The 14,251-nt window shown below is 50.2% G+C and overlaps 1 protein-coding gene across 1 annotated transcript in view; it reads left to right on the forward strand.

Annotated features, from left to right (window-relative positions):
• Window positions 1-14,251, forward strand: part of TLN2 (talin 2) — a 479,103-nt gene that overhangs the window by 425,158 nt on the left and 39,694 nt on the right. The window contains exons 38-42 of the mRNA XM_023729855.1: window positions 4,256-4,402; window positions 7,151-7,317; window positions 8,495-8,678; window positions 12,726-12,851; window positions 13,043-13,159. Of these exons, the coding sequence (XP_023585623.1) occupies window positions 4,256-4,402; window positions 7,151-7,317; window positions 8,495-8,678; window positions 12,726-12,851; window positions 13,043-13,159 (741 nt within the window). The remainder of the gene's footprint in view (window positions 1-4,255; window positions 4,403-7,150; window positions 7,318-8,494; window positions 8,679-12,725; window positions 12,852-13,042; window positions 13,160-14,251) is intronic.

Here is a 14,251-nt window from a genome sequence, read left to right on the forward strand (position 1 = left end):
CCATACCACATGTCAGACACTGTGCTGGGGATTTATGAATACTGTCCCAGACTGCAGTATGTGACACAGGAATCATTTGTTCCTCCCTGTTTCTCACAAATAAGGAAACCGAGGCTTGGGGAGCTTAATTTGCCCAAGACAACACATTTACAGTGGTTAGAACTGTAGCCACTTTAAACAACTTCTTAGAATAAATGAATTATTCAAGTGAGTAAGTAAGTTAACAAGTAAATCTATGGAAAAGCCAGGATTTGAACCCTTGCTCTTTGCCCTACACCAAGCTGCCACTTTTTACAGCAGTACCCGTCCGCGGGCACTTTCTACTTTCTGCGATGTTTTCCCACGTGCCTTTTCAGGTGGTCTTCTGATCGGGGCAGGGCAGGGCAGGTTCTGTCCCATTTTGCAGATGAAGAAACAAAGGTCTCGTGAGGTTAGTGGACGTGCCCAGAGAGCCCAATGGCCAGGAGGACAGAGCTGGAAGCAGGGTCCAGGGTTCCCCCGCCACACCAGCTGCCCACGTGGGTGAGAGGTTGAGAGCAGTGTGAGAGTGGCAGTGGGCCCTGAGACCCCTTCCCTCCTGTGCATTCAGCCCTCAGCTGTGAGAATGAGCGAGTAAAGCCTATTTCCATTTGCCTCTGATGATACTAAGTCCTTTCTGCGTGCTGTCCAAAAAGGATTGTGCAGCTGAGTAAGGAGAGGTTTGCATGGCCACGCCTCACGGAGGCCTGCAGGCACCTACAAGACAGTTGCTGTGACCCGACACAGACAGAGCCCTGGATTGACTGAGAGCTCCAACGACTTCTGCAATTATTGCCTTATTTCAGTCTCGTCCATTTCCTTTCTGCTGATGGTTTGTCTCGGAGCTCCCTAACTGGAACTTCGTCCCTGACGACCCCTGTGCCCGTCCACTGTCGGATTTACGGGATCCCTCGCTGCAGGCGGAGTCCCTGGGTGGTGCAAGTGATTAATGTACTCAGCTTCTAACCAAAAGTTTGGAGGTTCAAGTCTGCCCAGAGGCAGCTCAGAAGAAAGGCCGGGTGATCTACTTCCAAAAAAATCAGCCGTTGAAGACCCTCACACCTGCGGTCACCTGAGTCAGAACTGACTTGACAGCAGTTGGTTTCTTGCTTTTGCTGCATGCATCATGCCGCCTCCAAGAAAGGGGCTGAGCAGCAGGGCGCTGGTGGGATTTTATAGCATCGCCTCTTGAGAGCGGCTGAGGATGTATTCCTGCCGTTTATCATGTCTATGCGTAGGTCTCAGGTTTGAGGCCGCTGTGAACGGGGTCCCTCCCGCCCCAGGGTGATTTAAGAGGCACGTGCTTGTCCCAGGGCACTCTGCAGACAGGCAGCTCAGACTCCCGTCCGTGCAGGGAGTGGGAGAAACGCGCAGGGAGTGCCCTTCAAGAGCCTGGATATGTCAGCACAAAACTACATACTTCAGAACCCTGACCCAGGGAGGGGCTTTGGAGGTTCTGCACCTGTTTAATTTGAGGCTCATTTTTTAAACATAATTTAACATTTAAAAACTTTTAGGAAAAGCTGCATGGACTCCTGAGTGTGTTCTAAGCCATTGTCACCCATCAGGAGCCACTAGTGCATGAACGTAATGAGGCCTGGTGGTGCAGTGGTTAAGCACTCTGCTGCTAACTGAAAGGTTGGCGGTTCGAACCTACCCAGTGCTCCGTGGGTGGGTGATCTACTCCTATAGAGATTACTGCCTATGGGGCGGATCTACTCAGTCACACTGAGCAGCAGTGACGCGAAAATCAGCTCGACAGCACCTAGCAACACGAGTGCGTTAACTCGGCTCCTGGTGGTGTTTGCGCAGACCCTGGGCTGATGCTGCTTCTCCCACTGTTGCTGTGGTTGTGTAACTGCGAGAAAACGGCTCCCTTTTGCTGTCATTTTCACACACGACAGGGTTTTGTCAACACCATGCGACCAAAGCAAAATACAGCTATAAGCTGGCGACTGAGGAGGCAAGTGGCCTTCATCACGCCCACCTTTAAAACTCTGGTTCACTCGAGCCCGTTGCTGACTTTTTAGTGAGTCACGGCTATACGTTTTACAGGACAACTGTACTGCTGACGTATTACTTCTCCTTTACATGCTGAGGTTCCACGTGAGATTTTAGAAAAGCGCGGTTCTGCTAGAGCACTGTGCTTGGGATAAAAGACCTGGATGCTCATCTAGTTCTGCCTGATACCCGCTCTGTGATCTCGGGTAAATTATATCAATTCTCTGGACCTCAGTCCCTTCATCTGTAAAATGGGGAGGTCTCTTTTATTTTGAAATTCTGTAAATATACCCTCTTCCATTTACTCCTCCCCTGGCGTTCCCAGCGGCCCCTTACCATTTAGAGATCTGTGGTCATCGTCGGCTGCAGAACTCTTGCCTTTGGGTTAGCTCTGATCCTTGAATACCAAAAACAGAAACGATTGCTGTCAAGTCCATTCCGACTCTTGGCAATCATATGTGTGTCAGGGCAGAACAGTGCTGCATAAGGTTTTCAGTGGTTGATTTTTCTGAAGTAGATCACCAGTCCTTTCTTCCGAGGCGCTTCTGTGTAGACTGAAAGCTCCAAACTTTCGGTTAGCAGCTGAGCACATTGGCCGTTTGCACCACTCAGGGACTGACCCTTGAATATTTAAGGTTAAAGTATATGGATTTCAAAGGACTTGAGAGCCCGAATGAGTTTAACATTTTAATGGGGGCATCTCCCGGCTTCAGCTTGACCTTGTTTTTAAACCAACGAACATGCCCAGCAAGCATACATTTAAATGGCATTACCACTGTCTGTGCTGAATGCGAGTATCTTCCCCCCAACACCCCCCCGCCCGCCCTCAGGGGCAGCCTCATTGCTGCTCTAGTCCAGACCTGTTTGCAGAGTTGCCACATTGTACAAGACACAGGTGCCACTCGTGTTGCATTCTACGTGGAGTTGGTCAGCAAGACACCCCTACCTGCTGGAGGAACTTTTGCAGCTCCCAGTGTACAATGGAAGACACTCCAAGAGCAGAAGCTCGACTTCCTGGATCGGGAGAATTTTCTACTAAATATACTTGAAAGTATTTTAAGCCTTATGAAGTTAAAGGGACAACCTTTTCCCTAAAAGCAGCACGTGTTCAATACTAAGGCAGACTGAGCATTTGCAGCCCCCACGCACTCCCCAAAGTCACCCTTCCTTAAACGTGGATTAATGGGGGTGGGATCGGAAGACAGCGTCCAAGTGACCAAAAGCTCCCAAGTTTTATTCACAGCACCTGAGATCTTTTAGTAAATGCTCTTGATAGATGGTGGAAGAATAAGCCACAGTTTCTGGCAATTGTGGATTCTTGAAAATAACACTGGCTCACGATTAATTTGTTTTGTTCTTAGTTGCTTACCTGGGCTGGAGGGCACATTTAATGGGAGCTGTGTTGATCAGACCAAAATGAAAATTGATGTGAAAAGAGGCAGAGGAATGCGAACTCGGGGAGGTGGCAGTGGAATTTCTTCTACCTTGAAGGAGACAGCAGGCAGTGTCTCCAACGCGGAGCTCCTTTGGCTTCTCAGCTGGCAGTGGAACTGAGGAGAGTACCTTATAATCACACCACCAGGGTCGCTTAAAATATGCATGCCTGCTGAGCCTTTGGCTATAAAAAGGCACCTTTTTAGGGAAGCCGCAAACCTGACTCTGTAGAAAGGAGGCCTAGACTTAGGATGGTCCGTCTCAGGGGTGTTCAGGGTGGTAAACTTAACCAATTTTGCAAGAATCTGAACACTTTTAAATACTCTTAATATAAAATCTGTAGATACCGAACGTTTAATAACCCCATAGGGTTGTTGGGAGGGGTAAATGAAACTAAATGTATTCCCTGCCTAAAAGAGGTTCCAACACACAGTAGGAACTCAATACATGCTTGTTGGATGGATAACTGAATGATCCCACAAAGTTCTTCTTATTAACATTCTTACCGGTGGCTCAGGACACAGATAAGCTGTGAACCAGAAAAAGGTGACACAATATTGGGAAGGCATTATGATAGCTTGAGGAGATATTTATTGAATGTAGACTGTGGGCATTTCACAGTCTCTGAAAAGGGAAGCAAAATCAACCAAATTCCATACTTCACTAAACACAGGCTCCCAATCGGAGTGGAATTTTCCTAGCCAGGCTCCCATAGGACGGAGGAGAAATTTTCCACGTAGGGAGCCCTCCATGGCAGGGTTCACGATGCTTCTCCTTCCTCATCCTGGGCTTGTCCCCACAGATTGGATTCCAGATCCGCACACGGGTGCAGGACCTGGGTCACGGCTGCATCTTTCTGGTCCAGAAGGCGGGGGCCCTCCAGGTGTGCCCCACGGACAGCTACACTAAGAGGGAGCTGATCGAGTGTGCCCGCGCTGTCACGGAGAAGGTAAGGAGTAGCCTCAGTTACCCACCTCGCTCTGGGTTAGTCGCTGTGATCAGGGACGTAGGCAGGAAACTAAACCAAAAGTCAGCCGAGTCAGCTGTCTCTTCTTTTTCCCTCACCTCCCAGGGATGGGGTGTACCAGGGAACTGGGGTGATCAGTAGACCCTGAGACATTGAGGGTCTGAGAGTGACTGTCCTGTGAAGGTTGGGCCCCTGGTGGGTGACCTTGAAGAGCTGTCCTGTGGGCAGCCTTTTGACAACTTGTGCCGCCTTGTCTAAGGAGCCCTGGTGGTGCAGTGAGTAAGCACTCAGCTGCTAACCAAAAGGTTGGCAGTTCTAACCCACCAGCCACTCCATAGGAGAAAGATGTGGCAGTCTGCTTCTGTAAAGATTTCAGCCTTGGAAACCCTATGGGGCAGTTCTCCTCTGTCCTATGCAGTCAAAATCAACTGGAGGGCAGTCGGTTCTTGTCTTCCTTCTCAAGGAGACTCCCACGTGGCTGAGGGCCGGGTAAGAAGCGCCTCAAGTTCATATCATACATCCTCTTCATTTGCAGATAGGACAGCGAAGAGGGGGAGGGGCTAAGATACTTAGAGTCGCCCCGCTCATTTGTGGAAGAGCTAGAACTTAGACTAGGTTTTCTAACCCTCAAGGCAGCTGGTTTTAGAGAAAATCACATACTGTAGTGCATAACGCCTTAAGAGCTAAGTTACTTAGCCTGTCCAAGCCTCCATTTCCTCGTCTGTAAAATGGGAACAAAAATATAATCCCTGGCTCACAGGTTGTGAAGATTGAATGTGATGTGTGTAAAAGTGCTTGGCAGAGTGCCAGACGCCTAGTTAAGCATTTAATAAATACCAGCCATTATTCCCTGTAAGCTCATTTCCCCTAGCAGGTTCTCCCTGGTTAACAAGGCCCCAGCCAGACATCCTTTCATTCCCAGGAGCTGTCACATTCACCCGCAGTGCGTTCATTTTTTGCTTTGCTTGTTGCTCTGGATCATTTTTCAGATGAGCTCTTTTGCAGGCTCCTGGGAGCCCGGGCTCTCTGTGGCTTTTCCCCTGCCTTTCTGTTTGCTTCGTAGGACATAGAACTCCATCCTGTTTTAGGAGCTTAGCCATGAGACTTGAGGGCAGGTGGGGGGAGTCCTCAGCTGGAAGCCACTGCTACAGAGGACATTCTGTCCACGGCCCTCACCAAGGAGCCACAGGAGCACCCAGGCCTCCCTGGACTCCACAGAACGGGGAAATAAATCTCTCAGCTCAAGGAAGGCACTTTCCCGACTTTCAAAGCCTTGCCTTGTTATTGAAGTTCCTCTTGCCAAGCGTCTCAAACGCTGAGAATCTGTGCCACTTACTGATGCTCTAACTCCCTGTCCTGCTCAGGAAAACGTTTACACGCTTGTCTGTGGGTGTCTGCGCATAGAGATTGGTACAATGACTCCTGCCCTGAAGTCTTCTTTAAGCCAAACAATAAACCAGAAAACCAAACCCACTCCTGTGCATTCCAACTCATAGAGACCCTACAGGACAGAGTAGAACTGCCCCATAAGGTTTCCAAGGCTGTAACCTTCACAGAAGCAGACTGCCATGCCTTTCTCCCGAGGAGTGGCTGGTAAGTTTGAATTGCTGACCTTTCGGTTAGCAGCTGAGCACTTAACCAAGGCTCCTTAAACCAAACAATAGTTTAGCTTATTAGTGAACAATGTCTGCCTTGAGGAGAGCAGCTAGGGTCACATAGCAATGTGTGTATAAATTTTTGTATGAGAAACTGACTTGAACTGTAAACTTTCACTTAAGGCACAATAAAAAAAAAAAAAAAAAGAATGTCTGCCTTGAGGATTATAGCTCTTTAAAGGACTATCTGTATGGGATCAAATTGACAAGATAGGAAGCTTAGTGAGCAATGAGGTTCTGTTACTGGAGGGGGACCAATTTGGGGAAGGGAGGGTGAGAATGGTTGCAGGGAGTTCAGCCCCTCTGCAGAGTCCCGGGGGAATTGCAGGCAGGGGTGTGGCAGGGTCAGATCTGCATTGTGGGAATGTGTCTCTAGGACCAGAGTGAGGGGACTGGAGAGGGTGGGAGGTGGCAGAAGAAAGTCTCTGACATGGAAAACTCTGGAGTGAACACTTCAGCCAGCTTGCTGGACCCTCGGGGCACTGGGATTATTGCTCAGTGAGGGGGGGTTACATACACAGACCCCCCTGGGGTCCATTAACAGAGATGACAACAGGAGAAAGATAATAAATGGACCTTTCACCGGCACCTAACCCTTTTTCCCTCTTTGTGGCTTCAGAAACATAATGGGAATTGGGTAAATAAAAGCATCTTCCCTCTATTGAAGACATTACCTGCCAAGCAGACATGTTATGTAAATTTTCCCCTACTTAACCTTCCCCATGGAGCCCTGGTGGCGCTGTGATTAAGCATTCAGCTGCTAACCAAAAGGTCGGCAGTTTGAATCCACCAGCTGCTTCTTAGAAACCCTATTGGGCAGTTCTACTCTGTCCTGTAGGGTTGCTGTGAGTCAGAATTGACTCTATGGCAATGGGTTTGGTTTTTTTATAATTTTGATCTCCCCAATAAACCTCACAGGCAAAAATAGCCCCATTTTACAAATGAGGAAACTGAGGCTTAGAGAGGCAAAACAGCTTGCCCAAGACTGAGTCTGATTCTCAACGCATGCTCTTAATCCTTCACGTGCATTGACAGCAGGAGAGAAGATTCAGTCCTATTCCCTTTCTGCCGGCAGGTGTCCTTGGTGCTGTCAGCTCTCCAGGCTGGGAACAAGGGGACCCAGGCATGCATCACAGCCGCCACTGCCGTGTCTGGGATCATCGCTGACCTGGACACCACTATCATGTTTGCAACTGCAGGCACTCTGAACGCAGAAAACAACGAGACGTTTGCAGACCACAGGTATGGGAGCAGAGCCTGCCCGCCAGGTTCCTGGGCAGGGAGTGGGCTGGGCTGCCCAGCCTCTGAACCTCCATGATCGACGTTAGAGAAGCCGTCCGAAGCCAGAGTGCGGCTCTCCATTTTCATTTCAACAAGATGTTCCATTGGGGAAAGTGAACCACGTAATCAAAATAAGCCCCTTTTGCCAACTGTAAACACAGAGTTATGTCTGAGTTTTGCTTTTCACAGCCCCAAGTCCATCCTGTTACAGTGGAGAATTTTTTTTTAAGTTTTCACTCTCCAAGCTCGAGAGAGCTATTCCTCTAACTTGCTTTCTGGGGTTGGGAGTGACAGGAGCAGGCACATTTAGCCCTTACAGGGTTTTGTGGGGAGCTCTGGTGGCACAGTGGTTAAGAGCTCAGCTGCTAACCAAAAGGTCGGCAGTTCGAATCCACCAGCTGCTCCTTGGAAACCCTATGGGGCAGTTCTACTCTGTCCTATAGCGTCCCTATGAGTCAGAATCGACTTGACAGCAACAGGTTTGGTTTTTGGTTTGGATTTTGGGGGTGAGGTTCCAAGCTTGCTATCTTTCCGGGGCTTGCACGGAGCTCATTGGCTCTTCAGTCCCTGCTTGGAAAGCTTGTGCAAGGGCTCTACATGGCTGGTGCCCCCCACCCCACACACACACATCCTCGCCGTGTGTCCAGCACCTTTCTTCCTCTCTCTCTCCCATTCTAGGGCTCCACTAAGGGAGGAGATCCCCAGTGCTCCATCCTCCCCTCCAGAATCCAACACCTTGGGCTCTCATGTCCTGGACAAGGTGCCCCAATCCATGCGTCCTCACAGCTCACTGTCCCTGTGATGTATTTGAAGGGATCATAGGAGCCCCAGAAAAGAGGCTGGCCTTCTATTTAGATATAGGCCTGGAGGAAGAGAGCCAAGTTGGTGGGCCTGCAGCTTTCACTGAGACTGTGTGCTAACTGACTACATGGGTGCTCCGTTGCCTTTCTTCTTCTCTCTCCAATTTTGTGTACACGGAGGATGAAAGCCACATGATGGGGGGAGCACACCGCCTCTCTTCCTCAAAGCCCTTTCACGAAAGCCTCCTGCAGAGGATTCCTTTCCATCCTAACTGCGAGTAATCAAGCTTTGCCCTTTGTATCTCCCCCCTGTCTTCTCCCCTCATCCCCTTTCTCAGGGAGAACATTCTAAAGACAGCCAAAGCCTTGGTTGAAGACACAAAACTGCTGGTATCCGGGGCTGCATCCACCCCAGACAAGCTGGCCCAGGCGGCCCAGTCCTCAGCAGCCACCATCACCCAGCTCGCCGAGGTGGTCAAGCTAGGGGCAGCCAGCCTGGGCTCCGATGACCCTGAGACGCAGGTATGGGGGAGGCCTGGGGAACGGGGCCCCCTCCAATTCCCACAGAGCACTGTACGCCAGCCTCAGAGTCTAAGAGCACAGGAGGAGCTTTGAAGTAAACTGTGTGTGTTTGATGAGCGTGTGGTTTGGAGAACCGGTAGGAAGCCGCTGTTATTGTAGCTGCTGTCGAGTCGGCCCCCAGCTCATGTTTACTCATCCTCAGTGGAAAGAAATGCTGTCCCGTGATTGGTCCATCGTGATCCATAAGGTTTTCATTGGCTGATTTTTGGAAGGAGATCACCAGCCTTTCTTCTAGTCCGTCTTAGTCTGGAAGCTCCTCTGAAACCTGCTCAGCATCATAGCAACATGCAAGCCCCCACTGAAGAACAGGTGGTGGCTGCGCGTGAGGTGCGTGGGCCGGAAACTAAACACACGTCTCCCTCACAGAGAGCAGTTACCCAGGCGAGACAGTGTCATGGACTATGCCGGTAGAGTCGGGATAGAGATAGACCGACAGCTTTGGGAAAAATTCAGAAGGACGCTCGACTGGGCTTGGTGACTGACTGAATGCAGCGGGGGTTTGGAGATGAGGGAGAGGGTGGAGTCAAGGGTGACGCCCACGTTTCAGGCTGGAGCAACGCATGGATGGTGACTCCATGTACCAAGGTGAGGTCCCTGGGGGAAGGGTGGGGAGATGACAGCAAGGTCAGTTTGGGGCATATCGAATTGGAAGTGCCAGGGAGACAAACAAATGGAACTCGTGAGTAGGCATCTGCCTGCTCACTACAGACATGGGGATTCAGCGATTGATGCCATATAGCTAGTGACTGGAAATGCAGGAGAAGACGGGCATGCAGTGGGAGAAGAAGGGGGTTCAGGGCGAAGCCCTGAGAAACCCCAACATTTAGGACCATATTCAGGAGGAAGAGGTGCCCAGGGACACTGAGAGGCAGCAGTTGCTGGTCAGAGGAAAGCCAGGAGGACGTGATGCTAACAGGAGAGACAGCGGAGAAGGCCAGAGAGATGACGGTCTGCGAGTCGGCCGTTGGCCCTAGTACCGTGGAGGCCATTGGTGACCTCAGCAAGGGCTGTTTGTGTGGAGTGGGCGGCAGGCCAGCGAGAATGACAGATGAAGTCAGCCCATGTAGACGACCTACTTGAAAAGTTTGGCTCTGAAGTGGGGTCGAGAGAGGAGCTGGAGAGCTGGAGGAGGGGTCTGAGCTCCTTTAGTCCCCTGCTTCAGATCCAGCAAATGCATTGAAACTATCTGTCTGTTCCTTGGTCTCCCATCTTAGATCGTAAGCTCATCGAGGACAAGCCAAAGAACCAGTTGCCATCAAGTCAGTTCTGACTCATAGTGACCCTGTGTGTTTCAGGGTAGAACAGTGCTCCTTACGGTTTTTATGACTATGATCCCTTGGAAGTGCATCACCAGATCTTTCTTCCGAAGCATGTCTGGGTGGGTTCAAACCACCAACCTTTTTAATAGCCCAGCGCTTAACTGTTGCACCACCCAGGGGACCCCCTCAAGGACAATATGATTTATTAATCTTTAAAACCTGAGCACCCAGTAAATTCCTAGCACGTAGGGGGTACCTAACAAATGTTTGTTCAACTGTTGTTGAACCAACAGCCAGCCACAACCATGAATAAATAGAGTGTAAAACTAAAAAAAAAAAAGCCAAAAAAGAAAAAAACCCTCTGTTTTCACTGCTTAAACTATACGTAACAAACTAGTCTGTTTGGCCCATTTGGCCGAGGCTGGATAGAAACCACCACCCAGTGCCTGGGCGGACAGCTAGTTAACGCAGGGCCAGCATTCGCTCCCATGATGCAATGGCCCTGCCCTTTCTGACATCCTCTAGTGGAGAATAGCTCCATGGGAAACATTCCTCATGTGGCCGTTTTATTCCTTCTGCTGGGTGTCTTTTTGATAACATCAGAATTCAAATTGGCTGCCTTCTGGAATTCTAAGTATTCCCAGAAATCCCTGCCTGTGGTATTGTTTTTATGCCCATTAAGGAAGGAAAAGCTTGAGAACATGGTCCCTGGAATTGGAACCACGTAGCAGAAGCCCTCTCTCCTCGCCTGATTCATTTTTGGGAAAATTGAATGGCCAGAGGGGATTTAAATCTTTGAACACAGAGAAACGTACTGAATTGCTGTAGAGTTTTTGCTCCCTAATGGTCTTGATATCCGGAAGCACCAACTTCCGATGAGATGCTGCTAATTAAAAAAGAAATCCCCACTCACTGATTTGTACATGTAAAAATGGTTGAAATGGCAAATGTTTTGTTATGTATATTCTATCACAATAAAAACAAAAAAAGAAAGAAAAAATACCGTTAGAAAAATGTTCTCACTCATTGGTCAGTTGTTCAGGGATGGGACGACGTATCCTGGATGTTGGTGGCTGACCTCTGCTTGTGGGCCTTGGCCTGCTCTCTGCCCTCCCCACTGTAATCCCAGGAATCAGCACACACAGTCTGTACAGGCCACACTGTCCCAACACAGCCCTGGCCTGACCTGTGGATTCAGAAGGTTGCCTGAGGTTTCTATGCCTGTGCGTGGGAAGGCCCAGGATGGAGCTGGAGGCTAGGGGAGGGCAGGAGCCTGCAAAGTCTTGGTGTTGCTATGCTTGCAGGTGTCTGGGACTTGAGAGTTTCTGATACGTTTTCACATACGTTATCTCGGTTCCTCTTCGCAACAGTGCGGTGAGGTCGACAGGGCTGGTTCTGCTGATCACATCTGTAGAGGAGGAGCTGGAGTTTTAGAGCTTTGTGTGGAGCTTAAGACCATGGCCCTTAGGATCACGCTGACCAGAGTCCAAACCCCACACTCTGTGAGCGTGGACTGAGGACTGTAGTTCCCGCTTGCGCAGGCGGCGTGAGGATTCAATGAGATAACGTGTGAGGGTGCCTGGCACAGCGCCTGGAGCACTGCCCGCGGTACGTGGAGTTGCTGTTATTACAGAAGTTGGAGTCATCACTGTAGCTACTCAGACTTCAATGCAACGCCCAATATCGTGTCATTCCTAAACATAACTGGTCCTTCTGATTCCAAGTCCAGCACACTGAAAAAAGGTCTCTTCTATCAAATTGTCAACGGTCTCCATTAAATTAGAAAAGTGAGCATACCTAATATATCGTGTTCAGTGGGTACACATCTATGTATTCGTTCATTCCACAAGTATTTCCTGAGTGGCTGCTATGTGCCAGGCCCTGTTCTGAGTGTGAAAGAAAACACAGAAGTCCAGGCTGGCCCTCCAGGAGTTCGCGTCCGAGGGGAGGAGACAGGCTGTACATATGTGGGTAACTGACCAAGTAGTTCCAGATACTGGTGCCTGCTGTACGTAAAAAAGGGTGACGTGAAGACGTGTGATTCGCTGTTTGTGGGGGGTGGGCCTAGAGCTAGGGTAGTCAGGAAGGGTTTCTGAGAACGTGACCTTCGACCTGAGACCTGAAAGATAAGAAGCAGCCAGATTCCAGGCAGAAAGAAAAGCAAGAGCAAAGACCCTGAGTCAGGAGTGAGTCAGGGTCATCAACACATAGAAAGAAGACAGTCTGTGTCTGCAACAGTAGAGCGAGGCAGAGAATCCCAGGAATGGAAGCTGGAGAGGCTGGTGGGGCCCCCATGGAGGCTCTGCAGACTGGGGTGTGAGGTCTGGATTTGGTCTCAGTGTTTCTCAGTCACTGGTTCGGGGACATGGGTGAGGGTTGCCTCTCAGGTGTCCGTTAGCTGCCTTCCTCCTTTCATAGGCAGTTTGTCAGGATAGCTGCCAGCTGGGAGGGGTATTTAGACCAGAGTTCCCCACGCTGGCTGAGCTTCCTCCTCACCTGGGAGCTTTTAAAAGTCCAAATGCTGGACCTTCACCCAGGCTCCTGAGTCAGAATCACCAGGGTGGCTCCCCAGGTGCTCCACAGTGCAGCAGGCTTGAGAACCACTGATTTAGAGACCTTCCTCTTGCTTGTCCCCAACTCCCCCAGCCTGCCCGCAGCTGTGTCCTCCTCGGGGTGCGGTCAGCTGGTGACCGCCTGGCCCCTGCTCACCTGGGCTCCACTCTTTCAGGTGGTTTTGATCAACGCCATCAAAGATGTGGCCAAGGCCCTTTCAGATCTCATTGGTGCTACCAAGGGAGCTGCCAGCAAGCCCGCAGATGACCCCTCCATGTACCAGCTCAAGGGGGCCGCCAAGGTAGACTGGGACCCTGGGACGAGCATGCAGGGGGAGCACTGGAATATTGGGGGAATACACATCAGAGCGCCTTTCTCACTTAAAGAAAAGAGACGGTTTTGATCATGGTATTAGATCCAGAACCAAAAGGAGTGGGCATTGGACCACAGACAGAGCACGACCTTTGTCTCTCGCCTTCTCTTCCTACGCAGGTGATGGTGACTAACGTCACCTCCCTCCTCAAGACTGTGAAGGCCGTGGAAGACGAGGCGACCCGAGGCACACGGGCACTGGAGGCCACAATTGAGTACATCAAGCAGGAGCTCACGGTAAGAGCCAGCAGTCGCCTGCGCCCTCCTCGGGCACCAATGTCCAACAAGTAGCCCACCTGAGAGCCCAGCACAGGCTCCTCTGAGACTTCAGTAGGGAGAGGCTTTACTTGGTGCATAGATCTAGGGAGGCCCATTCGCCTGCCTGCTGAGAGCTTGCTGTAATTGAAAGCTTGGATGATTTTTAAATGTCATTGAGAAGGTGTAAATTGAAATGGATCGCTTTGGACTTCTTAGCTTTAATCCCACTAAAATTGCAGCATACAACCAAAGCATTACACGAGATTCTTGGCAGGTGGAAAAGTCAGCACGGCTGCTGCACTTGCCTTGGGTTTAGATCACGTGGACAAGGAGTAACCACACACAGCCCCTCCTGGCTCACCATTGCTTTCCGCGACCGCTAACGCGGTGGCTTTGGGGAAGGCCTGGGTGCCCTTACCTGGGACGCTTCCCTTTAAAATCTGGCTCTCTTCTTTGTGAGGTGTCCAGTCTCGGAGAAAGGGACCTCGCATTCTTGTTTTCAATGTAGAGTGAGGGTGTCCTGGAGGTGCTGCGATACAGATTTTACCTGCTGTTCTTTTGATCCTGTGACGATTGTGGATTCACTTATCCCAATCCCCACAAATAGAAATATGCCAGAATGAATGGTTCCACACAGAATTTTTTTTTAAATAGGACATTTATCACAGATTCAACCCTTTTTTTCTTTTTTTTTTGGCTTGCCTTTGCTGTCACTGTTGTGCAGCTTTGGAACGTCACTTGTGAAGGTTGCACACCCCTGAGGGTCAGCACTAGCAATGAGCAGCTCTGTTGGGTTTTGGTGATGGAGGCTCGGATTCTTTTGTCTTGTCCTTCATAAACCCCGCCTTGGTTGATGTGGTGCTTGGTTCACACTGTAAAGGAGAAACTGCATTTCAGCAGTAGCAACGATACAAATGCAGGTGTCCTTAAACCCTGCTGCCTGGCACTCACCTGGCTGCCCAGGCTGGGGGTCTCCTCCCAAAGGTCTGGACACACGTGGTGACAAGTGTGGTGGGCCTAGCAGTGGCAGTGGAAGAGGAGATTTGACATCTGGAGCTACCCTGGGAAATT

Source organism: Trichechus manatus, unplaced genomic scaffold, assembly GCF_000243295.1.
Source record: "Trichechus manatus latirostris isolate Lorelei unplaced genomic scaffold, TriManLat1.0 scaffold00030, whole genome shotgun sequence".
Taxonomy (NCBI): domain Eukaryota; kingdom Metazoa; phylum Chordata; class Mammalia; order Sirenia; family Trichechidae; genus Trichechus; species Trichechus manatus.